The 24788-nt window shown below is 34.0% G+C and overlaps 1 protein-coding gene across 2 annotated transcripts in view; it reads left to right on the top strand.

Annotated features, from left to right (window-relative positions):
• Nucleotides 1-257: 257 nt before the first annotated feature.
• Nucleotides 258-24788, top strand: part of LOC145246825 (cilia- and flagella-associated protein 300-like) — a 488667-nt gene continuing 464136 nt past the window's right edge. The window contains exons 1-4 of one of the 2 annotated variants that reach the window (XM_080108661.1): nt 258-588; nt 10297-10378; nt 20709-20778; nt 23904-24070. In XM_080108661.1, the coding sequence (XP_079964787.1) occupies nt 476-588; nt 10297-10378; nt 20709-20778; nt 23904-24070 (432 nt within the window). In that variant the 5' untranslated portion in view covers nt 258-475. The remainder of the gene's footprint in view (nt 589-10296; nt 10379-20708; nt 20779-23903; nt 24071-24788) is intronic. The other variant, XM_080108662.1, reaches the window with a different exon arrangement.

The following is a 24788-nucleotide window of genomic DNA, read 5'->3' on the forward strand; positions in this document are numbered from 1 at the left end:
AATATTAAAAAAATAAATGAAAGTTTTGGAAGTTATTAACATCCAAATATTGAATAAATAGAGATTAAACATTGGATTAAAAAAAAAAATAATTACAATTTGATAACAATTTGGTTTAACTAATAACTAAGTAACCAAACGATACTATAATAATTTATAAACTTTTAAAATTTTATCAAAAAGAATAATGGTGGTGGTGGTGGTGGTGGTGGTGGTAGTAGTAGTAGTACTAAAATTATAATAAGAAGAAGAAAAAGGAGAAGTGAAGATCCTTAAATCTAACAAACAAACAACAAAAAAAAAAAAAACGCCAAAAGAAAAACTATTGAGAAAGTACTTTTTTATCACAGTTGGTCTTCCATACAATTGTCGTCCATACCACATGTTCAGTTGGTCGAGCGAGTCTAAACAAAACGACGCATTCGTTTAAAAAAGAAAAAGAAAAGAAAAAGCACGTTTTTAATAACAACTCATCATGTCTCTGTCTTCAGGTGATCAAACTCTTCCTAAATTTACTTTCAGGCACATCGAAGACAAAGTATTTCCTTTTATTCAAGATAAAGAAGTTCAGGAATATTTTCTGAAATGGTAAGTTTATTTATTTTTTAGAAATCAAACAAAATAAAACCTGAATTTTCGTTTCTCATTCATTCTTTTTTTTTTTGATATAAAAAATTGTTCGCAAATTCCAAATCCGGTAAAGTGCAAAAGAAAAAGATCATAAATAGCACTATATACATTTTTTTACATGGTATTATTTTACTTTAAGGCCCGTCTCACGTTCGTATATAACAAAATATATTTTTTGTAGATTTCGGTGTGCTAAAAACGAATCTACAAACCGTTTCCAGATTTGTTTGCAGATTCGTTTTTAGCACACCGAAATCTACAAAAAAATATTTTGTTATATACGAACGTGAGACGGGCCTTAATGTAAAATTTTACCAAATTAATTCCAAAGTTATGTTTGATTTTTTTTTTTTTTTTTTACATAGGAGCCACCACTTATCAGAACCCAGAGGCCATTCGAGGATAAGGGTTAATGGGTGTACAGTAGTCAATAGGATAATATTGTAGTAATCGTTAATAGTGGAAATTTGGTAAATAAGATTACTTAAGGGGACGGTTCATCAAGAATTTGTTTACATTGGACTTGAAGATGATTCATGGAATCTACGTTTAAGTTTAGGCACAAATAAAGTGGGAGAATTCTTTTTACGTAGGAATTTTTAAAATTTGGGTAAATGTCTGGTACTCCTACAGCTTATGGACCGTGCCATTTTTTTTTTTTTTTTAACATAGGATTTTCAAGTTAAATTCATTTTTTACAATATATTTTGGTGCTTATGCACTTATGTTATTGTGCTATCTTTTTAAATCGTATTTTAAAGTTGAATTCTAGTTTTATGATCTTTTTTATTTATTTACTAGCCGGGGTACTCGGTGTTGCCCGGGTGTTTGGAGGTGTGGGTGTAGGGGGGGTAAAGTAAAGAATAAGCGAAGTAATAACCCTGTTTAAATATTTAAAAAAAAACGATGTTAACGTCTTTAAAAAAATCGGAAAAACCAAAAAAAGAAAAAACAGCGAACAAACGTAAAGCTACTTTAAAAAAGAAATCGGAAAAACAAAAACGCAAAAATAAGGAAAAAAATGATGAACGTGTTCGGAAAAACAAAACGCAAAAATAAGGAAAAAAATGATGAACGTGTTCGGAAAAACAAAAACAAACAAAAAAAACAGTGAAAAGCGAAAAAAGTCCATGGTGCGTTTCACCCAGTAGAAAGCATAGAATGAAAAGGAACGTTAAAATTCCATTCCAGGTTTTTTAAGCAACTACGAAGTAAAGAAAACCCAAACTGGTGTCCCTTCATAACTGTCCCTTGTGAACGATCCCGGAAACGGTGTAAGTGGTGGCGAGGGTAGGAGGAATTAATTAGAGAGAAAAGATTTTACTACTGCCATTGATTTTAACCGATTGTGGCAGTTAACTCTCAGCAGAAAAAATATAGGAATCGGCAATTATCGCGGAAGTGGAGAGGTAATATACCTATAACACACTTCAGATATTTTGCTGCAGTTTGTGCATATTACATTTGCATGAAATGTCTTGATTTTTAATCCTATTAAGGTCAAAATCATAGGAGGAAAAATGAGTTCATTTTATATATATATATATATATATAGTAGAAATGGTAATTAATAAAAACTGAAGAAAGTGCTCAATATTGTTGTAGAGCAAATATGCGATTTATTTTTTATTACCGTATCTTTCTGTTAAGTTACATTATTGTTTCAGCTACCCGGCTGTTTTTTTGGCCGTCTGTAGCTTCCTCAAACTTTTATAGAAATGTTTGTTGTTATGGGATGAAAGAGTGAACAGGGGAGGGATGCGGGAAGAGCGGGGGGAAACCCCCTCCCTCCCCGAGAAACTCCTTATTTCCAATTTTAAAGACAGAGACAAATTACTAAACAAAAAACAGGAAATCACCATAAACTGTAGGCATTACAAATCCCACCTCCTTAGCAACTATACACCTCTCTAAAACACCCCTTAAACAACACCACATAAATCCCCCAAATTATATATCCAATACAACCACCCACCACAACTACCATGACATACACTCAACCAAACCCCCTAAACCAATTCTCCCCACACCACCTTACTCCCTAAGAATCCCCCTAAATCCAACAAAATAGCACATACCCCCAATCACCACCAACTCTAAACACCACATAGCCTCATCCCACATAACCACCCAATAATCGGCATCCACTCCCCTCCCCTAGCCAACCTCTTGCCCAATCCCAACACCCCCTACATGCAACCTCCACGACTTAACACGGAAATTGTTTACATAAAACTATGTGGATTTACACCTACACAGGTAAGTACGCAGGAAAATGTACAACTAACCGATGCCTCATGTGCATAGACGCATACCTTAGAGTATGACACCCCAATATAACCTTTCGCCTAAACTGATCGATAATACCTTAAAAAAAACAAATACCCGAACTTAGAACAATAACTACAGCACTCAATCCCCAGAAAACCACCTCAAACTCCTCCCCAAAATCTAAATCTATAAACATGGCTACCTAGGATCACTATCCCAGGTACGTGGGCGTTTATTAATTCGTATATAAATATATGTGGATGAAACCTATGCCCACACTTACGGCATGTCACGCTATATACCTGTATGTATATGCGTGCGTACATATTGGTGCCTGAGGGAGTGTGGGTATGTATCTTTGCAGATGTATATAACGAGAGCATATGTGTGTGCATATGTGTATGCATGTATATCTGTGTACATGCATGCGTGTGGAGACGTGCATCTGTAGGTATGTATATGTATGCAGAGGAGTACGCCGGCGCTCCCATGTGCACCCACATCTAACCAAAAAAACAAAACAAAAAAAAACCCACAAATGAAAATGAAAATATTATGTATCTGACCCTGAGAATGAGTTAATGCTCATATCTATGCATAACCATGTCTACATCGAATGAAAGTATTGCGCCCATGTACCCAAAAATGAACTTAGATTTAAATCTATGTAAACGAATATGTCTATACCAATAACCGTCTGTATAACTGGGTGTGTATGTACGCGCACGTGTGCGTCAATGTGTACATGGGGTACCGATGTATATGTACACATACCTATGTGTACGTGTGTGGATGTGAGAGTATATGTGCCCACTGCCTGCTGTCCACATACGTGTGTGAGAGGATGCAGCTGTGTATATATGTCAATGTATGTGTTCATGAGTATTGGTATCTGTGTGTGCACATGCGCTTGCATGTATGCGTGGGGATGCAGGTATGCCTGAATTAATATGCGCGCATGGGCCCGTGTACACGTCTCCTTGGGGGTAGGGGCGTCGATGTGTGTATGTATCTGTGTATGAGGGCATCCATGCTTGCGCATACGCACCCAATTTTAGCACCTTAAGGAAATTTTGACGTAAGCGGGAGCGACGCGAGTGTTTATGCATGCATGCGCACATATGTGCATATATTTGCACGCCAGGGCGGAGATGTATGTATACATGTGAACGTTTCTTTAAGTATATATGTGTGTACGTGTGCATGTGTGTGCTCGTGCGCGTGGCCGCTAGCTAACCCTCTCCAAACAATTAACAACAAATAAAAACTAAATAAATAAACCCGAATCATAGCCCTCCCCCAGCCTCTAAACTTAAGGGAACACCCAACAGATCAAGACATACTTATGAAGAAATCATCTCACCAACAAGATGCCAAAAACTTTGACATTAAGACTCGAATTTTAAAGTAACCACCCTCCTCCTACCCCTACATATTCCCCTTCCCTCTCCATGTATCCCTATGCCCTCAGCCACACCAGAAATTAACTTCCCAGACCCTCACCCACAAGTTCCTTAAACTCCAAAACTAGAACATTACTGACATACCAAGCACCCCTCCCATCTTTCCCACTTGTTCCCTTCCTCTTTTTTCCCCCTCCGCTCTTCTCGCACCCCTCCCCTGTTCACTCTTTCACTCTTTCGTCCCATAACAACGAACATTTCTGTAAAAGTCTGAGGAAGCTATGGACGGCCAAAAAAACGGCTGGATAGCTGAAACAATAATGTAACTTAACAGAAAGATACGGTAATAAAAAATAAATCGTATATATATATATATATATATATATATATATATATATATATATATATATATATATATTTCTTTAATATAAAGCTGAACGTCTGTGTGTGCGTTTGGTCACGAATAGGCTTCTATATGGTTGACTATTATACAAAACTGATCACATACAATGATAGACGATGTATCGAGACACAGGAATGGGTATGTTTGATCTGGCATAATGATGATTCATTAAAATTGTGGGGTCTCCAAAGTATGGAAATAAAAAATTAAAAAAAAAAAAAAAAAACGTTTACAAGTGTTTTTGATATAGATGTACATAATAATACTTTGATAAGTATGTTTTAACTTAAATAGGGATGGTATAATAAAATTCTGGGGTCTGCGTTCGTGCCTGGTCTCCCTAGAATGGAAATAGGCACAAACTTTAATAAAGACTTTTCATATCTATCTGCGTAAGTATACTTTGATAATTATGTTTCAGTTTGAAGAAATATGGTATAATAAAATTATGGGGTGTTCGTTCGCGCCTGACCTCCATAGAATGGAAATGTGTCACAAAGTTTAACAAGGTTAGAATATTGTGATAAGTGTTTCAGTGTGAACAGGTATGGTATAATAAATTATGGCGTTTATCTATTTTATTTTTACTTTCATCATATTTTGCTTAGGTTTTGATACCCCCAAATTCGAAGCTATCTCTTTACAACCCTTCCTTTTCATAACCTATCATACTTTCATAAATCAGAGTCCATTTTCTGTAGGCTGTTTATGAACCCAGTCAACGACGGGTACTTTTGCTAGTATATATATATATATATATATATATATATATAGGGATTAAAGTGTTAGGTGAAAGTACAGAATTGTTACAAAACTCTTTCCCTCCCCATGTTAAGAATGGCTTTCTAAATAATAACATAAGTACATAAGTTTTTCTTTTAAAATTGAATTGTTCAATGAAAGTACAGAATAGTTAACTTATTAGCGAAATTCCTCTCTCATTTGATCACACTCATATTTTAGCGAAGGAAAATAAAATGCGATTCTACTTTTTTTAATTATAAATAGTCTACCAAAATATCTGAAAAAAAAAGAATTGTAAATAAAAAAAAAATGCACGCTTGCACGTACAACAATGACCACCACTTATAACATAAAGAATTACATTGCTTAATATCCAGAGAACTACTTATTTGCAGAAAATTTAAATGCGATATTCGTTTTCAGCATACCCGAAAACTTATCATTTTAAAGGAAAATTTTAAGATGGAAACCAAGTAAAAAAATTTACCAAATGTATTCATGAACTTCTTGTTTCCCTGTTCATAGTCTCGATTTTTTTTTTCTCGCTCACATGCTCCTATTCTGAATTCATAAGTGCGGGCCGGCATCAATGGACATTTTTACTTTTTTACCAAAACGGTTATATATAATTTTTTTAACCTATTTCATACTGATATAAAACAGTAAAAATAATTAAATCAAAACCAAAAATCAGGTGCTAATGCAAAAAGTGATCCGCGCTATTGTTTAAATCGTATTTCCACGTTTAAAGTTTTATGATATGTTTTTTTTTATTCAATTGTAAGGTTACAGTACAGAATAGGTACAGAACACCCTCCCCTCCCCATGTTAAGAATGGCTTTTTAAATAATAACGTTATTATTTCAGCACGGATCACTCTCTGCATGAGTACCAAAAATCATTTTCGTGTTTGTGCATCTTTGTTATTGTGCTATTTTTTTAAATAGTATTTTAAATTTAGGTTCAATTTTTTACGATATTTTTGTTTTATTAAATTAGATTAAATTAAAAAAACAAAACAAAAAAAAAACGATCCACTAATGCCAGCCCATGCCTATGAATTTAGAATAGAGGCATGTGAACGAGAAAAAAAAAATGGCACTATAAACAGGGAGACAAGAAGATCATGTGTACAGAACAAATATTTTCGACGAGAAGAGGGTCACTTTTTTATATAAATTAAATGTAAAATAAGTACTCGTTTCTGGGACCATTAACAGTAAAAGAGGCAGGTAACTATTTTTTGGGGAAGGAAAAATTTGTGTTCAAGATGAAGGTATGGGTTATTTTTTTGGTTGCTGTTTAATGTGGATGGGGGGGGGTTAGATTTTCTGTGTTTTTTTGTTGTTGTTGTTTTTGATGGAGAGGGACCACAAGACATAGTCTATAGAGGCTATACAATTATGGTGAGTCCATTAATGAACTTTGTTCATTTGCCAGTTTCTGTTTTATGGGTAAATGAATGCGCTGTGGGTATATTTGGATGTCCTTTCAGGTACTCGAAGGTGGGAGGCAAAAGTATGTCCAGAACAAAAGCATTTTTTTGTTTTGCTTATGTTTTTGGGAGGGTTGGGAAAGAGGTTTGTAGAAAGCTTTTGTTTTTATAAAAACTTAAGCAACCTTATACAGAAGGCAAAATAGTTACAATTTAAAGAAAACACAAGGTTTATCTTTAAATAGTAATAAGTAAAATTTATCGTCTGCTGAAATCTAAGCGCACATTTTCACTTGCATCGGTTGTTTTTGGGTTCATTGAAAGTAGGAACTGCTTTAGCTTTCTTTGTTTGTAGTGTAATCTGCTTACATCACAACTGCCAATTTATGAAAGCTTACTAGAAATTAATACCAACATTAAATATTGATTCCATACTTTATTTTATCTATATATTTATAAAAGTGAAATTGTCTGTCTGTGTGCGAATATTTCCCTACTAAACTACTCTATCAATTTTCAGTCTACAGACTCGAGATTTGACATAAGGGGTATTGAGATTTGGGAAAATCTATTTAATCGGTTTTTGGCCAGAAATTTTGCTGTCAAGGGGTCAAAGTTCAAAAGATTTTACCTGCATGTCTGAATACCATTTAGTTAAAATTTCAAATGTTTAGATCCAAAATTAGCTGAATAGTTTCCTAGAGACCACAAAGGTCAAATCTTTTGAACTTTGACCCCTTGGCAGCAAAATTTTCGGCCAAAAACAGATTAAAAAGCTTGCCTTATGTCTGAATACACTTTATGTAAAACTGCAAATATTTAGACCAAAAATTGGCTGAGTAATTTCATAGAGACTGCAGACGTCAAATTTTTTAAAACTTTGACCCCAATTTTGACTCTTTAACATTTATTGTTTTGGGCTCAAACCAAATTAAAACGTTTGATCCATGTCCAAGTAACCTACATCTAAAATTGGCGGAGGAGTTTGGTAGAGTTTTCAAAGGTCAAATTGTTGTTCCATTTACCTGCTTTCCAGCTGACTACAATGTGGCCATCTTCAAGTCCAATGTAAACAAGTTCTTGATAAGCCGTCCCCTTAAGTAATCCAATTTACCAAATTTCCACTAACGATTACTACGACATTGTCATATTGTTTCATTGACTACCGTACATTCAGTAACTCTTATATTCGAGTGGCCTCCTGGCCTTGATAAATGGTGACTCCTTTGTAAAAAAAAAAAAAAAAAAAAAATGGTTGGGGAATTGGGCAGCAATATGTTCATATTACGTTTAAATTTCTGATTGAAGGAAAGGTGTTGAATAGAAACACAAGACTCTCAAGCATTTAATAACTTTATTGATTACCTTCGTTAGTTTAACTTGTAAGAAAACAGGGTTAGTATTGGAATGAGTATATGTGTACTAACAGGAATGAAAAGTTTAGACAGTCCTGTGGAAGAAGAAAAAAAATTCATTAGTGTACCGTATTGAAACCCAATTGCCGTGGTAACGATGCTGGATTATTTGTCTCCTTGTATAGTCAAACCCAGGACCACTGGCCCGAGTGGGTTCTGTTGTGCCCATGAGAAGAGTTTGGGAGTTGATCTGAGCCACATGGAGTTGTTGTAAGTACCGCACCCTGGCCAAGAAAGAGAGAGAACTGCCATGGGTTTGACTGTTTAATAAACTCTGTCACATGATCAGCTTTTCATGAAAGATGGCCTCTGCTTGAACAAATCCGAACGGAAGTTTACTGCTAACATCAATTAGCAATGATGTTATTTTTTAATTGAATGCCATGTTTAATTTTAGAAGAATCTCTATAGTAGTTCTAGAGATGAAAAGTTTTAGTTGGGTGGCTGATCTGTATAAGCCTTGAACTTTAAAATATCCAATATTTTTATGGATCAATTCCGGTTTCGGATTAGTTGCTAGCAGAATGTGGATCTATTTGATTGGTCAGTTCCTATCGCCAGTGTCCATAAATGGAATCTTCCAATTTTCTTTAATCGTACCCTCATTATTATATAAAAAATATTGCAACAGTTATAAACTAAAGATATTTAAAATCTCAAGCCGTGAGTATTTACTGCTGCTCTAAAGGAATTTCAGAGGCAAGGAGTCTAAGGAAAGAAGCCATCAGAGTATGAAGGATTTCCAACATCTAAAGACATCTATAATCAAGATGTAAGATTTTGCTGCTAGTTGAGTGGGTCAGGGGAATTTTCGTTTTGTGAGTGCATTAAGTTCACCAGAACACATTAAAACTTGAAGTACCTGTAAAACAACTCTGTATATAACGTTACAACGTTACATACACCCAGACGACTATATAACAGTGGAAAGTACTGGAAATCTGGGGAGACTTGTCACTCAGACTTCAGGGAACACCACCGGTTGTTGTTAGTCGATGATGACCTGTGTGAGAACTAGTGAGTAACAACAATAATAATAACAATAGTAATCAAAGGAATGGCTGGAAAGATACAACGAATAACAATAATGAAAACAGCTGAAATATTAAAGAAAACTATTGAATGAGGAAACTTAAACACATGAGCCACATGCGCGAGCTAAACAAACTGCTACAGAGGCAAAACATAAAAGAAGCATTACCTGGAATCAATAACATTAAAGCTGCATATCTATGTTCGTTATCCCCTCACCCATCCCCTCCCATTGCCCCATCACAGCCCCTCCTCCCAAAAGAGTGATACCAAATAGCCGAGAAGGGTCAAGGAGGATGGAAAGACCGAGGAGAGAGCACTGAACAAGTGTGAAGAGAACTGGAACCTTAGGGATGCTTATTGCCACTCAAATTCCAGTATAGACCAATGACCACTGCCAGTGAGAAATCAATGGTAAGCGGCAGTTGCGATAACGCAAATTAATTTGCAAATTTTACCGAAAGAGGTGGAGAGTACTGGAAACCTGGGGAGGCCTGGTGTCACTCAGCTTCCAGGGAACACAACAGGTTATTTCAAGGAGAGATCTTTGATGACCTGTGCTCCTTGTGAGACCATAATAACAACAATAGTAATAATAATAGGTGAGACGGTCTAAAATAAACATTGTTTAATAAACTTAGATAGAATATAATTTTGATGCAAAACATTTTCAGTTCGTATTAAAAGCAAAACCTAAAAGTAATCGACGATTAAAAATCTAGACGAAAAAATATGAGCGTTTTCTTCAGTGTCATAAATCTTCTTTTCAAAAAAACATAATTCTTATGATCCGTAAATGTAGTGATCTCCCTTGCATTTGGAACGTATTCTACAAATGCGCCAACTTTCTCTTCGTCATCCAATTAGTTTGAAATTTTTGGTCCTCTTTCCCCCCCCCACACACACAAAATCCGATTAAGAAAGCCTTATATCGTTTTTGTTTCATTTTTTTTCTCTTTTTAGGGGGTTGAAAGATTATTTAACGGCCCAATTGTTCGTTTTTGATCAACCGTTCCAACCGTACGAACATAAAACACTCCTGAATGTAAGTCAGTTTTTACTTATTGAGACGATTTTTTGTTTTTATTTATTTTTATTTATTATTATTTTTTTCCTTTCGATCTGAAATCGTTTTGTTATCGCCGGCCAATGTCTAGTCGACTCAGATCAGGACCAAGACAATTCAGTTCATTATAGTTACAAATTGGTAGGCAATTTCTCAGCTTGAAAGCATGCATGACACATACGAAACATTTATTAATCTTTTGTTTTTAATTTTGAAACTAAAAAGATTGTTAAAAAAAAAATGGGAAAAAGTAAAAAAAAAAAAAAACAACAAAAAAAGTATAATTAAACAGAAAACTTCTGTTTGCATAAATGAAAGAATGCTGTCTAAAAACATAGAATATATATGCATTTATACGTACCTCCATTTATATATAATTAGATATGTGTATATGTTTATATTTCTGTATAGATAAGATTCACTCATAAACTAATTAGCTGATTATTATGCATTTTGGAACACAGTTGCGCTAAGTGTAATGTTGGCTATATTTAGTTTAATTCAGTTTTATCCAAAGAGGTTAAAAAGGAGACAGAAGCCCCTCATGAAAATTCAGATACGTCTGATTTTTGTGAAATTCAATAGGTATTAATCATTAATTAATAAATATTCACAAATTTGAGTTTCTTAGATATTTTAAAGCATTTGTAGGAGACATATAACTTTCCATTTGAAAATCCAAAATTTTGTTAGTTTTAAAAATGTAAGAATATTTTTGCGAAAGATGATTTAGGAAATGCTGTAGGTGGTGATTTTGAAAAGATTTGTATAGGAAATCTTTATTTTCTTATCGTGACTGAAGTTATCGGGGGAAAATCGAGATTATTATATGAGAAATAAATGCATGATTTAACATTTGACAAAATATGATTCTCTGATTTAAATTTTAAAGTTCAAGTAAACATGGAGCCTAGTACACACATTTACACGCATATTAACATGGAGGGACCCAACACGTTGTAGACTCTATCACAAAGGAGACCACGACAAGGAATAACTCGACTCACTTTTTCCTGTTGAACAAACAACACTTATTTCCAGGTACTTTCCCCAATAAAATGTGATCGTGATCCTCTGTCCGTCTCTCTAATGTAATTCTGATCATTGTTCTGCGCACACGGTTTTCCTTTTCTTATCTTTTTCTTTTTCCTTGCCATGACCTCACTTCACACATAGCTCGATCATTTGCATACACCTACCATACGTGCGTCCATGCTCTGTTACAAAAGTTTGTCATCTATATATATTAAAAGCAAAATGTGTGTTAGTGTGTGCGTTTTTTGTGTATGTACGGCAAAGGCTTTGGGGGGGGGGCGCGCTCGGGGGGAGTCACTGTTTCTTAGAACCTTTTATATACTACCTAGATTATAATATCTCCGATTTACGAAAGGGGGTCGTGTGTATCTTTTATTTAGCTGACTGTTACATGCTATTTTCACGATATTTTTTGGTCTCCACATGTTTCTTTGGTTTTTCTGTATAAAAAAGCAAAACTGAACCCGTAGCAAAATCAAGCTCCCTGGCACTTGTGCCGAGGACATCCAGAAAAGCAATCAGCTTTGATCAATGCGGAGGGACCCCTTATATCAGACAGTTGCTATTCATTTGGACACTCCTCTTTTTTATGGGGAGCTGGTTTTTCCCAAACATCTTTCACTGCTATTTTCAAAGTCATCCTCTCTTTTCAGTTGATTAGCCTTAATTCAAACCTTTACCACTTCCGATTTGGTGATGGCCGTAACAGCAAAGTCGTCACGTTTTTTGTTTTTTTTTTTTTCACATTCTCTTCCTCCTTTGCCGTATGGGTTCGAGCCTGCCTGTGTACTAGTGCTTTGTTTTTGTTTTTTTTTTGCTCAGCACACGCCTACAACCATCTGGGTAATGCCGGGCACCCCCGCTAGTACTATTGTAAATGAACATAAATTCTTTATCAAAAATGATGGGGGGAAAAATATGCTTTGCCAGTGTTCACGTTTAATATTTACATAAAATAACGTTTGTAATCAGTTAAATTAAAAACGAAACGAAATAAGAAAAAAAAATACTCCTTAGATTGGAAAGCTTAAAAAAAATGAAAACAAACCGTATCAATAATTATAAAACATTGTTAACAGTGTTTGCTTAAATAAAAAACTGCTGCTTAAATACACATATTTATTCACACACACACATATATGTATGCACAAATGAATACACATTATTCTTTATTATAGAACAGAGGGTAATCTTTTTCAACTGCTATAGAATGGCTTAATGAACACAAATTTAGAGGGATGAGAAATATACAGATAGCTAAGAGAGAAAGAGATTGGTAATTTGTCCAGTCAATTATAAATTATGACAAATTAGAACAATTAAAATAGAATTTTTTCAAACGTAACTCAATCCCAGAACTAGAGTATTTTGTGTGATTAAAATATATAGAAAAAAGTCTTTTGGAAGCAAACGTTGATTAACTCTCATTAAATACAATAAAAGATTTCTTTGTTTCTCAAGTTTTTTATCAGTTTGTATAAGTTGGGGATGCCAAATATTCATGCACTATCTTATATATTCCAACCAAGAGATCTTTTTACGATTCTGACTATCCGTTTAAGTGCAATTGTTTGAATTTTTGAAATTCTTTTTCATGAGTCTTGTTGCTTCTATACTTACTGGAATGATAGCGATCTTCTTAATTTCCAATTTAATGTCATACACAAGACCTGAGTATTTCGTTATCTTTTTCCTCTCGGCTCTCTTTAATCCAGTATTATTGGGAACACTAACTTCTGCTAAGGTTGTTTCTTTCCCCATGTCAGGGTTAAGGAATTTTATAGTCATAATGCAGGGTGTATGACTTATTTCCAACTGTTTTTCTGGTATTTGTTCCCAGGTTGTATTCGATTTCGGTATATATACACACTCCAGTGTGTTGCATCGTATAATAGCCATCCCCCAGCAGAACCTTACAGCTAGATGTCTGGCGGGTCATACTCTCTACTTCTGTGTGGCAGGACCTCTGCACTTGTCACTGAATCCATACTTATGAGTAATCGAAAGTTTCCAATATAAGGGAGATAACAAAACTTGCCCTTTCCTGTCGACGCAAGAGTTGTTTGCCTTGGTATATAAAAAATACGTATTTTAGTTTTCGTGCGTTCTTTTAGGAGTATCCTAATTGGAGGAGTTGTGCGGCAAGATTTTTGTTAACATTACATTTAAATTTCTACATGTTGATACAATCGGAAGAACAGGGAGGGAATTCCGAAGCGATCTGAGGAAAGAAGCTGAATAGATTAGAAAATTTTCCGACAGTGAAGAGCCGAAGCGGTAGGGTTTTGCTTTTACTCTGGTTAGTCGGGAGATATTTACATTTAGGGATAGAAATACACTAAGTTTGTTAGAGCTCACGAAGTTTGGCACAGTGTACATTTATTAAATTAGACTCTTTTGCTTGTTGGCCCGGCAGAGAAAACAGGAAGAAGGAAGGGAATTCGAAAAGCAAGCAATCTGAGGAAAAAGTTATCAGTGGAAAGTTTTTCGGCATCTAGGAACCTCTAAAGTGAAGGGGAAGGATTTTGCTGCTAGGCGAGTGGGTCAGGAGTATTTGTTGAGTGGGGGATACAAGTGTAGCGAGTTCATCAGAACAGATTCTATGGGAGTACTTGTAAAACAGGCTCAGGGGTGCAACTCTATGGCGATACAGTAGGAATTGAAGCTTGACAGACAGTGCAATATCGATTAAGTTGAACCCTTTTCCAGAAAGGGGGGGTATGTTTGGTGTCCTAGCCCAGATGAAGTAACAATGCAAGAGAATAATGATATAGATACTGGCAGGTATAAAAAGTTTCTAATCCAGTAAAGAGCGCCTACTTTCTTTGCAGCAGACTTGGCAACATCATCTATGTACTTATTCCAGTTTGTATTATCTGATAATGTCACCAACTACTTTGAACGTTGGACTTTTTGGAAGAGTGCTATCGGCTATGAAAATTTGTGAGTGGAAAGGTTTCATGTAGTTGTTTATGGAGAGGAGTTTCGTCTTAGTATCATTAAATGTGAATTCATTATTGGCCTCATTTTAATTCAACCATTATTTTGGACTAGCCTGGGTGCCCGGCGTTGCCTGAGTGTTTGGAGGTGTGTATTGAGCAAAAACAATAATAAAAAAAAAGTGTTAGTAGGCAGGCAGGCTCAAACCCGTACCACGAAGGAGGAAAAGAACATGAAAAAAAAGTGACGTCTTTACTGTTGCGCGCATCGCCAAACTGGAAGTGATTTAGGTTTTAATTTAGGCTGGACAATCGAAAAGAAGGGATGACTTTCAAAAATATCGGCGAAAAAAGCAACCCTTCCCTGTAGAAAAGTGTCCAGTTGAGGGTGAAGGTATTAATGTTTTCAGTCAATTTTTCGATATTTGTCGTTTGAAGGGTCGAGCTTCAAAATGATACCAATCTCGTGAAAATCCATCTCCTCTGTCAAAAGTTTTAGGCAGACATACATACAAACATACATACATTTAAACAGACAAGTGAAATTTATATTATAGATGAGTTTCCGTTCAATTTGTGCTCATGTCAGGAATAGAGCATAGTGTAGAACAAGATATTGATGAATGTTGCATGTTCACCATTATGTCGGGAGTTCCCAAAACGTAGAATAAGAAGACAAGAAGTCTCATTCTAACATTTTAAAACAGCTTTGTTGATTATCTTCGTTAGTATGACTTGTAGATAAAAACAGATTAGTCGCGGAAAGTGTTCTTGTTTTGAGACATAAATTAGACAGGCCTGTTGAAAGGAAGAAGAATTCATGTGTGTATATTAAAATTATGGTCCATAGCCATTATTTGTCTCCTTGAAGTTAGTAATAGAAGCATACGTCACAAAAAATTAGAGACCTTAGACTGTAGGAAGAGAGAGAGAGTGTGTGTGTGCCGTATGGAAGTCCGTGTGAGGAGATAGCCATGTTGGCTTGTTTGTATTCACGTTTTAGTCGAACCCCAAGCCTGAAGGCCGGGTGAGTTAGTTAGTTCTGATGAGTCCCAACAGAGAAGCTGGAGTGGGGTGGGGTGGGGAGGCAGTACCGTTCCACGTGGAGTTGTTGTCAATCCAGGATCTGGGAAGAAAGAGAAAGGGTATGTTGCCGGTTTAACCTTTTATAAACTCGATCCCATGACTGAGAACTGGCTTCTGATTAGACAAGCCGGGAAGGAAGTGCATTCAAAATCTCCAGCCACAAGAATGTTGCAATTTCGCCTACTACAATGGTGTCATTGGTAGATGAACTCATCTCTGGCACAATTTTTTTTTTTTTTTTTTTTTTTTAATGGCGTTTTAATGTATTATTTATAATGAATACATTTTATTTCTCAAAAATGAAGTGAAAAGATTATTTTTCGTGAACGTTTACACGAATCTGTATAATTATAAAACTCTGTGAACCTTGCTTGCTTGAATCTTGTCTCCCATAATCGGGTAATTCCATCTTTTAAATAAACTTTGTCAACCGTCCGTCCGTGCTTGTTAGAATATTGTCTTCGACCATCTGACAATTCCATCTTTAAAGAAAGGGATGACAGGTGAATTTATGCATATATATGAGAGAGAGAAAGGCGTGCCTTAGAGGATAAGGAAGGAGAGTGAAGAGTTTTATGTTTTGCTTTCGGTTAAAGTTGATGGCACCCAGGTCATATATATATTAGTTTTGATCTCACTACTATATATTAGGTTCAATACAATAACCAATAGAGAATTGTCTCTATAATAATAAATACGTAATCTGCATGAATAAAAATATTATATTAAAGCATATTTTACGATCAGGCAACGCCGGGTGGCTTGTTAATATTCATATAAAATCACGTTTTTCCTCAGATTGCTTGCCGTTAGAATACTCTCCCTTCTTGTTTCCTCTACCGTACAAACATGCGAAAAAAAAAAAAAGATTTTAACCTTAAAAAATCTAAACTATACAGAACTCTGTAAGCCCTAGTAAATTTACTACATTTCTATCCTCCCAAAACGTAAACGCTTCTCGATAACCAAAGTAAAAGAAAAATCCCAACACTTCACAGATCATAAAATAAATATGTAAATAGTTTGTATTGTAAAGGGAAGTAACTCTTGTTTGTTTCCAAGATATTTTAAGAGTTACCTCTCTTACGTTCAATTTCAAAGAGATGATTTCAATGGACGTGTAGGTCGATTTTGGAACCCCGGTAAGGCAATTGTAATGATAGTTGGGGGTTGATATAGAAAAGACCTAAACGAAATATTTATTTCAAAATCGTTATCTTTGCTTGAGGAAATGACTTTAAAAGTTGAAAAATTTAAGCTATTAAAAGTTTTTCGGTGAATTGTCAAGAACGTCCCGTCATCAAAACAATCCGTACAGTTAAGAAAAAGGAATCCTTATTTAGGATATGTTTTAAACTACATTTTAAAATAAAATGAGTGAGGATAATGAATTAATAAAATAAATATTGACTGTAAAGGAAAATGATTTTTTTTTTTTTAATAATAATAGCGACCGAAGGACGCTCTTTCATTTCAGGAACCTTTTGCGGTGGGAACATTTTAGATTTTACCGTCGCAAAACAGTAAACACGCTCGTTATTGTTATTGAAAATTAACGTTTGTTTATTATTTAATTTGAAAACATTACGATTTAGGCTTAATTATTTCGAAAGGAAAAACGACAAAGACTTGTTTAAAATATATATTATTATATTTTAAGTGTCTGCAGTGAATTTAAACATATTTGTTTTATGTTTATGTTTAAAAAAAATTGTTTTTCTGTGCAAAAATAATGTCATTTTTTTGACGTTCAAACGAACGTCAAAAACGTTATTTTTGCACCAATCTAATATTTCACATCAAATTGTATTTGAAATTTTTATTAAAATATGGTAATACTCCAGTTTTATATATATAAAAAAAATAGTCCATGCAATTTTATTCTACACATTCTTTACGAAACATAACCACGTAAATTTTCAAGTACTACTTAATAAAAAAATACTTTGCAGAAAATTAGTGTCAAATTTTTATTTCTTTATTTGTAGGGAGTGTGAGCAGTGTTTTGCTTCTAAAATTATAGTTTTAAAATCAGATAACACACAAAGATTAATACGAATAAATAAGCTTTAAAGGTTTTTTGTTATTTGTCCATCTATGTTGTTGTGCTAAATTAACTTTATTATTTAGAAAGCCATTCTTAACATGGGGAAGATAGGAGGTTGTGTTGTAACTATTCTGTACTTTCACCTAATACTTTGCTAAACAAAAATTTCATAAAAATTAAATTTAACTTGAAAATATTATTAAATATAGCATGGTAATATTGATGCACAAGCACTGGTTTTTCAAACTCTAAACACTAAACATTCGTTTAAAATGGCACAGCTACAGCAAGAATGAATCTCTTTATGAGTAAATTCATGTTATCGAAAAAGGAGCTAAAGTCTGCTAAAAATGTCTAAACTAAACACAACTATGCCTCTGATTTGGTTTGGTCCTCTCTCTTCAATACATCTAATGCAACTCTACAAAGTTTTTCATTATTTCTTATAACTAGCGCTTATTTTTTTACATATAAAATTGGAAGATAGCCTAAAACAGTTTCCTTCAGTTATAATCCATTTATTTATTTTACTTTTCAGATTAGAATGTCAGTAAAAGCATGACGTTCAGTTTTAACCCATGGTTCACAAAATTTGCTGGTCCACCTTGTCGTTTGGATGAAACAGCATCCCCAACTTCACGACAAGTCATCCAGTTTAGTTATTTCCTCGAAAACAGTTATCCCCTTTTAAAAAATAGTGAGATTTCTAAGTTAATTGCTAAGAAATTAATTAGTATTGAGCAAGTAGTTAATCCACAATTGCCTTTGTTAGGGGAACGTTATATAGGACAGAAGGTCAATATATTTTGCTATAAGGGGGCCAAACAGATTGACAGGAAATCTCTTGCAGCAGCCAAAGTGAAAAGAATGAAGGAACTGCTAGACAGATTGTTTGATTTTCTTGTAGCTGTAAATTTTTCTTGTAGTTGTAAATTTCCTGTCTTGAGATGTGATGACTTTGCAGTAAAGTGCAAGATAGAAAATTGTCAAAAAGACACATAGTCTGCACTTGTCCTATTAAGGAGGTAAAATTAATTCTATAGATTCAACTGCAATTATGTTCCTTTTTTGTGGAAAATGGAATAATATATTGGTATTTATTATGTAATCTAGCTCTATTATTAAACATGAAATTTTTTGCAATTTTCAGGTTCCATTAGAAGAACTGCCATTTAGAGCAATTTTTAAATTAATTGATGGAACAACAAAAAGCCTAACAACATTTACTGGTCCTTTGGGGAAACTTTGTATCAATAATTATCAAAATTTGTCTTAAGTAGAATTCTGAAAAATTAGTGTCCCTCCTGATCATCATCATCTGACAGCAGAAGAAACAAATAATTTAAGTGTGAAGACCAGAGGCATTTCTTGTTGGCATTTCTTGTGGAGAAGTTAACTTAAGATATGCAGCTTAGAAAATTGGTCCCTTGAATCAAGCAAGATGGCCAACATAAGCCACAAGGTTACTGTGTTTATGGACCAGAGGTGTCTCTATCTTCAAACACTATTATAAATTAAACATTCTGGTCAAATTTATCATCCAAGCGTATGCAGTTAGTTGGTTTGATATCAAAACCGACAATAATTTTTTCAACCAAAAACAGTACATTTTAATATGATTCAGACAACAAAACAGTTAACTGAAATCCAAATTACTGTTTTAAAAATTTCAAAATATATTACTTTTGCCCTACTTCCGGAAAATATCATAATATCGATGATAAACTCAGATGAATTGGATGTGAGAGATGAGGGCATTCAAACGACGATTTTGTCCATTAGGTAAATAAATATTCATCCATTAAATTTTATTGGTTTTCTCAATTTACCCAAACAATAGTCAATTTTATTCATATTTCATCACAAAAATATAAAAAAGTGTTTTCAAATAATTGTTTTTTTGCATTGTTTTTTGCAGAAATAGTGAACAACTAAAAAAAAAAAGGAAAAAGATTACTGCTATCAATTTTGCAGCCACACACTCGTCTAATTTGATTGATTTTTCTCAAAAAGTTGTATATGGACAGGAAGCAAGACATAGACACATCATTACAAAGTCATCGTGCCAGCAAATTAGACCTTTATTTTCCTCGTAAGGAAATTATACAAAACAATTTAGTTCTATTATAACAGTTTATATTATTGCGTTTAATAAAAAATTAAAATACATGGTTCTGTAACTTGTATCAAGTTGTTATATTGTTTGATACATATCCACATATCTTTTTGAATTGTGAAATTTAAAAGCAGCCTAGTGGGGGATACCGTTTTCTCTTCCTGCAACCTCTTTCTTATAGAAGAGATGTTGTAAGCCTGTCTCTGCTTTATCGTTATTTTTATGGCAAGTGCTCATCTGAACTCGAATCTATGGTCCTCCCTTCATGAAGCTTTCATGAGAAACACTCGTCTATTTGAAACCACTATTAATAATTTCCTCACTCTTTATCTGTGTTTAAACCTAAACATAAATTCCATGAACAAAGCTTCTTTCTTAGAACTGCACACCTGTGGAACTGCCTTCCATTTCCCTGCTTTCCAGCTGACTACAATGTGATAGTCTTCAAGTCCAATGTAAACAAGTTCTTGATGTTGTCCCCTTAAGTAATTCAATTTACCAAATTTACACTAGTACTTTACTAAATTCTCTCTATCAACGATTACTACAATATTGTCCATTGACTACTGTAGACTCATTAACCCTTATTCTCGAGTACCCTCCAGGCCTTGATAAGTGATGACTCCTTTGTAATATATATATATCTTATTTCAATTTCATGAGTACACATAGTGTTATTAGGAGATATATTTTAGGTATTGATTTTCAGTATTTAGTTCAACAGTGCTCAATACGTGAGTATTGCTAAGTAATAAGTTATGAAAATATACAGTTAGTTATGCAAAATAGAACAATAGAATAAGAAGTAGAAGTCAGCAATATCTTTGAGAGAAGCCCGGCCATTGACTAATGTAAACTTTAATCCACAAACATAAATAAAAATGGATGTGATTCGTTAGCTAGCTAAACTAAACACTGTGTGGTTATATAAATATACCAGGTAGCATTAATTCCATGCATATTAGCCTGATGATTAGAGCAGAGGATTATTGCTTCCCATATTGTATTTAATTCTATACTTGTTCTACTGATTAGACAACAATTTGAAGAAAATCAGTAATAATTTTTTTAAAATTTTGTTTTTAGGATTTTATGAGTGATCCATCCATCTATTTCAACTTAAAAATTCATACATCTGAATCTTGGACAACTCTTGGTAAGAACATGGTTTTAATTATTTTTTTTTATTAAAATATGATCTAAGATTATAAAAGAAACATGTATCTCTAATTCTGTTGACATACAGCCAGATAATTTAAAGCCTGTTTGATGAAAACAGGTCATCTAAATAAGGGCTTCCCAAACTTCAAGACACCTGACCAGGGCAAAGGTTTTGTAACAGAACACTAACAAGATAATTTCTAAAATAATTATGGAAAACATTAATTTCAAATTTGAACACTAACTAATGACTTTTTGGTTCCTTGATTTTTTTGTTTTTGATTAATAAAAATTTTTTTGCATTTTTTGACAATTTTTTTTTTTTCATGAACCATACTGAAACTCTTTAGACCTTTCGTTACGGATCATGTCTCTTTCCAATGAAAAAGATAAAAAATTAAATGTCTGCAGCCATTTAATTTTTTCATATAAAGCATTTGGTCCTCTTTAAGAAAGGGCTTCTGGAGCCCATCAACCTCACTCACGACGTCTCAGGACTCCGTGGAGACTACTTGGGGAAACCCTGATCTAAATAAATAAACATGGAAACATTTTGTATTTTAAAGGGAAGTAACTCTTACACTTGTCTAGCTTGCTTAAAAGATATTTTTTTGAGAAGAGTTACTTTTCTTGCATTCAATTTCAACGAGATGATTTCAGTGGACGTGTATCTCACCGCAGTTTGAATTAATGTCCTCACTGTAAAAGTAAATTCTTTTCTCAGTTGTTAATAAATTACTAAACATTATTGTTGATCTATATTTAAGATTTTTTTTTATCCAAATCTATTTGCATATAATCGCTCTATGTCTCATAACATCACGTCGATACGATCGCATCATCATCTTCACTTCGTGATGAAAGTGAATGTTACCAAAGCAAAAATAGTGGTGAGTGGTTTGAAAACTCCCCAAAAGAAAAGTTCCCCCACTCTGGTTGTGAAAAAAGAGTCGGTGCAACTTTTTTTTTTTTTTTTTTTTTTTTTTTTGTATCTGTAAAAATTGTTGGTGTTTGTTCAGTATAATTTGATTTAAAAAAAAAAAAAAAAACGCAGTTTAGCAAAAAATAATAATAATAATAATAATAAAAACATTATGCACTTGCGTGTCATGGCGAAATTAATTAAAAAAAAAAAATTAAGAATTACAAAAAAATGATTGAGTAGAAGAATCTGCTAGAACTATTTTTTACAAAAAAAAAAAAAAGATATTAGCAACCTGCCATTTTTTTATTTTGAATTGGCATATTACAATTGTTTTATCAAAATCATACACTCATAGATTTTAAGAACTCTTCAACATTAACAAATACAATAAGATTTTATAATTTGATAAATTTTGTTTTTATTTGTAATTATTTTTCTACTCTATCATATTTTGTAATTTTGAGAATTTTTACAAATTGACATAACATGTAAGCATTAGTGTATGCACCTAGCATACATTTATTTGATATTGAATTATACTGCGCATGCACACAATTGTGTATACAATAAGTGCAAGGAATTGCAGGGAATTGTTTTTCGTTGTAGTGTTGCTTTGCGGCAGACATTTTGAAACACGTTGGCACGTTGAGGCGTGTGGAAGACAGAGAAAGAAACGTATCACTTGGGATACACGCCTTACAACACAAGAAATATAAGACAAATGAAAATTCAGATATCAATAAAGTATACTTGTACTGCTAATAAGGTTGTTGAGAAGTTGGTGATACTGTCACAGTGTCAAGTTACTGTTCTCATTTTATATACAGAGACAGACAGATTATTGCTCCCCACTCCTCCAGAATTTAAGGATTAGGCTTCAGGAGTCTTAAAAAGAAATTGAAATTCAGGGAATTTTGTTTAATTTAATGTTTATGAATGCAAATCTGTAATATTTGAATTTTCAAATAGCAGGTTGTGCCTATAATATGTCACCTAAAAACCTTTTGAAATACTAAAAAAAAAAAAAATGAAATTTGTGAAATAGCTATAAATTTATTTCTAATATTTTTTTTTTTAAATTTCACAATATCGCAGATAGTTGATTTTTTTTACAAAAGGCTTCCACCCTCTCTTTGCACCTTTTTGCATAAAAACTAGAACTAAATACAACCAATAATAGTTCACTTATGCATAGTAGCTGTGTTCTAAAATTCATATTGACTGATTAATTTAGGAGTGAATCCTTTACATACAAATATATAAACATTTTGGGATTATTTAATGCTTGGTTGATTGTTGGGTCTTACGGTAAGTGAACCTCATTAGGTTATTTCATCTCAAAAAGCTCCCGAAATTGGGACTTCACTACAAAGTGTACAGAGTGACACCTCTCTTAAAAAATGTCACAAATTCAAATAACATTTTCTTAACTATGAAATACTTCTAATTGGCTGGGGTTTTTTTTTTTGTTTGCTTTGTGTGTTTTTTAAAAAATAAATCTTTAGTTGTTTTTAGTGATGCAATTGACATACAACCTCTAAAGCGTTAGGAAGTGTAAAAAAAATAAAAAAGAGTGAGAGAAAATCAGCAGAACAAAGTTATAAGAAGTGAGGTTAATAGAAAGACAATGGCGGGGGGGGAGTATTCACCAAGGCACGCAAAGGCATTTGGAAATAGGATTGATATTCTCCTGAAGGTTGAAGGTTCAATTCTCTTTGTGGGTGACTGAAAAATACAATTGTGAATTACTCAGGACCTATATCTAGACATGGCTGATGGAACAAGAGCATGCTACCTCCATGAAGTAAAAGGTTTCGCTCGAAATTCCGTCCAAATTCCCGAGTTTGACAGAAACATTCCAGATTTCGACAAGATACACTTGAAGAAAGTCGGAGGTTACATCGACCGAAACGTTGTGAAAATCACGCTCAAAATTAAAATAGTAGTCCGATGAATCCAAATAATATGAATAACCAATCCTCATGTCAAAAATTTAGAAACGTCTATAATTGAATATTCAGAAATTTAAAAAGAATTGGAATCGGAAATTGTATCAGAATCAGAGTGAAGAATATTGGAACCGTCCTATCACTATTATTTATATGTTAGAATAAGTCGATCCATTTGTATATGTTTGTGAATAAAGTCATCTATTTTTGTTTTGATAATAAAATTCTTTGAATGTTTATTTTCAGGTCAAAAAGCTGCCTCCATTAATTATGACTTTGTCCCATGTACTGTCATGTCTTTGGAATTCTTTGATCGACTCAAAGAAAACCGACTCGTCCACGAATCTGGTCATATAAGCAAATGTTTCGATGACTTTTTCGAAGACTTTATCATCTCAGATGAACTTCGAAAGGTAAGTATCAAAATTCTTATTGCTTTTCCTTTTTTCACTCTTATTTCTGTTAAACCACTCGTGATCCGTTGGGTCAGTATCTGTTACACTTTCAGATGGTGGGAGGAAGGGGGAATAATGAAAGAAATGATGAGAGAAAGAGAGGTGGAAGAAAGAGCCAATTATGACATCACAAGAGTTTCATAAATATTTGAAAATTCCAAATATGAAAATATTTTTGAATTAAAATTTCAAAACATGTATGAAACAACTTCTGCTAACTAACCCATTAACATTAACTACCCACATGGAGTCGCAGAAATACCTGGTTTAGGACCCAGGTGCGGGGCAAACCCTCTCGATGCTGATGGACCCATAGATCTTCCCAGGTCATCCCTCTAGGAGAAGGAAAACTCTGAAGCTAAACCTAGGAGAGGGAGGCCTCCAGTTCTGAATGACAACCTTCCTAGAGCTGGTGACTCAAACAAATTACCAGTTTGCAAACCTAAACTGCTTAAGGAGTAGATAGGCTCTGTCTATTGCCCGGCTTTCATACTCCTTCTTTGCCTATTAGCCAGGTGCAGAGGTGCTATCACAAAAACACCCAGTGGTCGACCTTGTTTCCTGACTAGAGCAATGAACGCCATTTTCCCCGCTCCCACAACATCCCATCTCCCTAAACTGGGCACTGTGGAGGTGCTTGAGTGCCATATATGCCAGTGCAATTAGATTGGGTTGA

Source organism: Euprymna scolopes, chromosome 24, assembly GCF_053919585.1.
Source record: "Euprymna scolopes isolate OS-2025 chromosome 24, ASM5391958v1, whole genome shotgun sequence".
NCBI classification, from domain to species: domain Eukaryota; kingdom Metazoa; phylum Mollusca; class Cephalopoda; order Sepiida; family Sepiolidae; genus Euprymna; species Euprymna scolopes.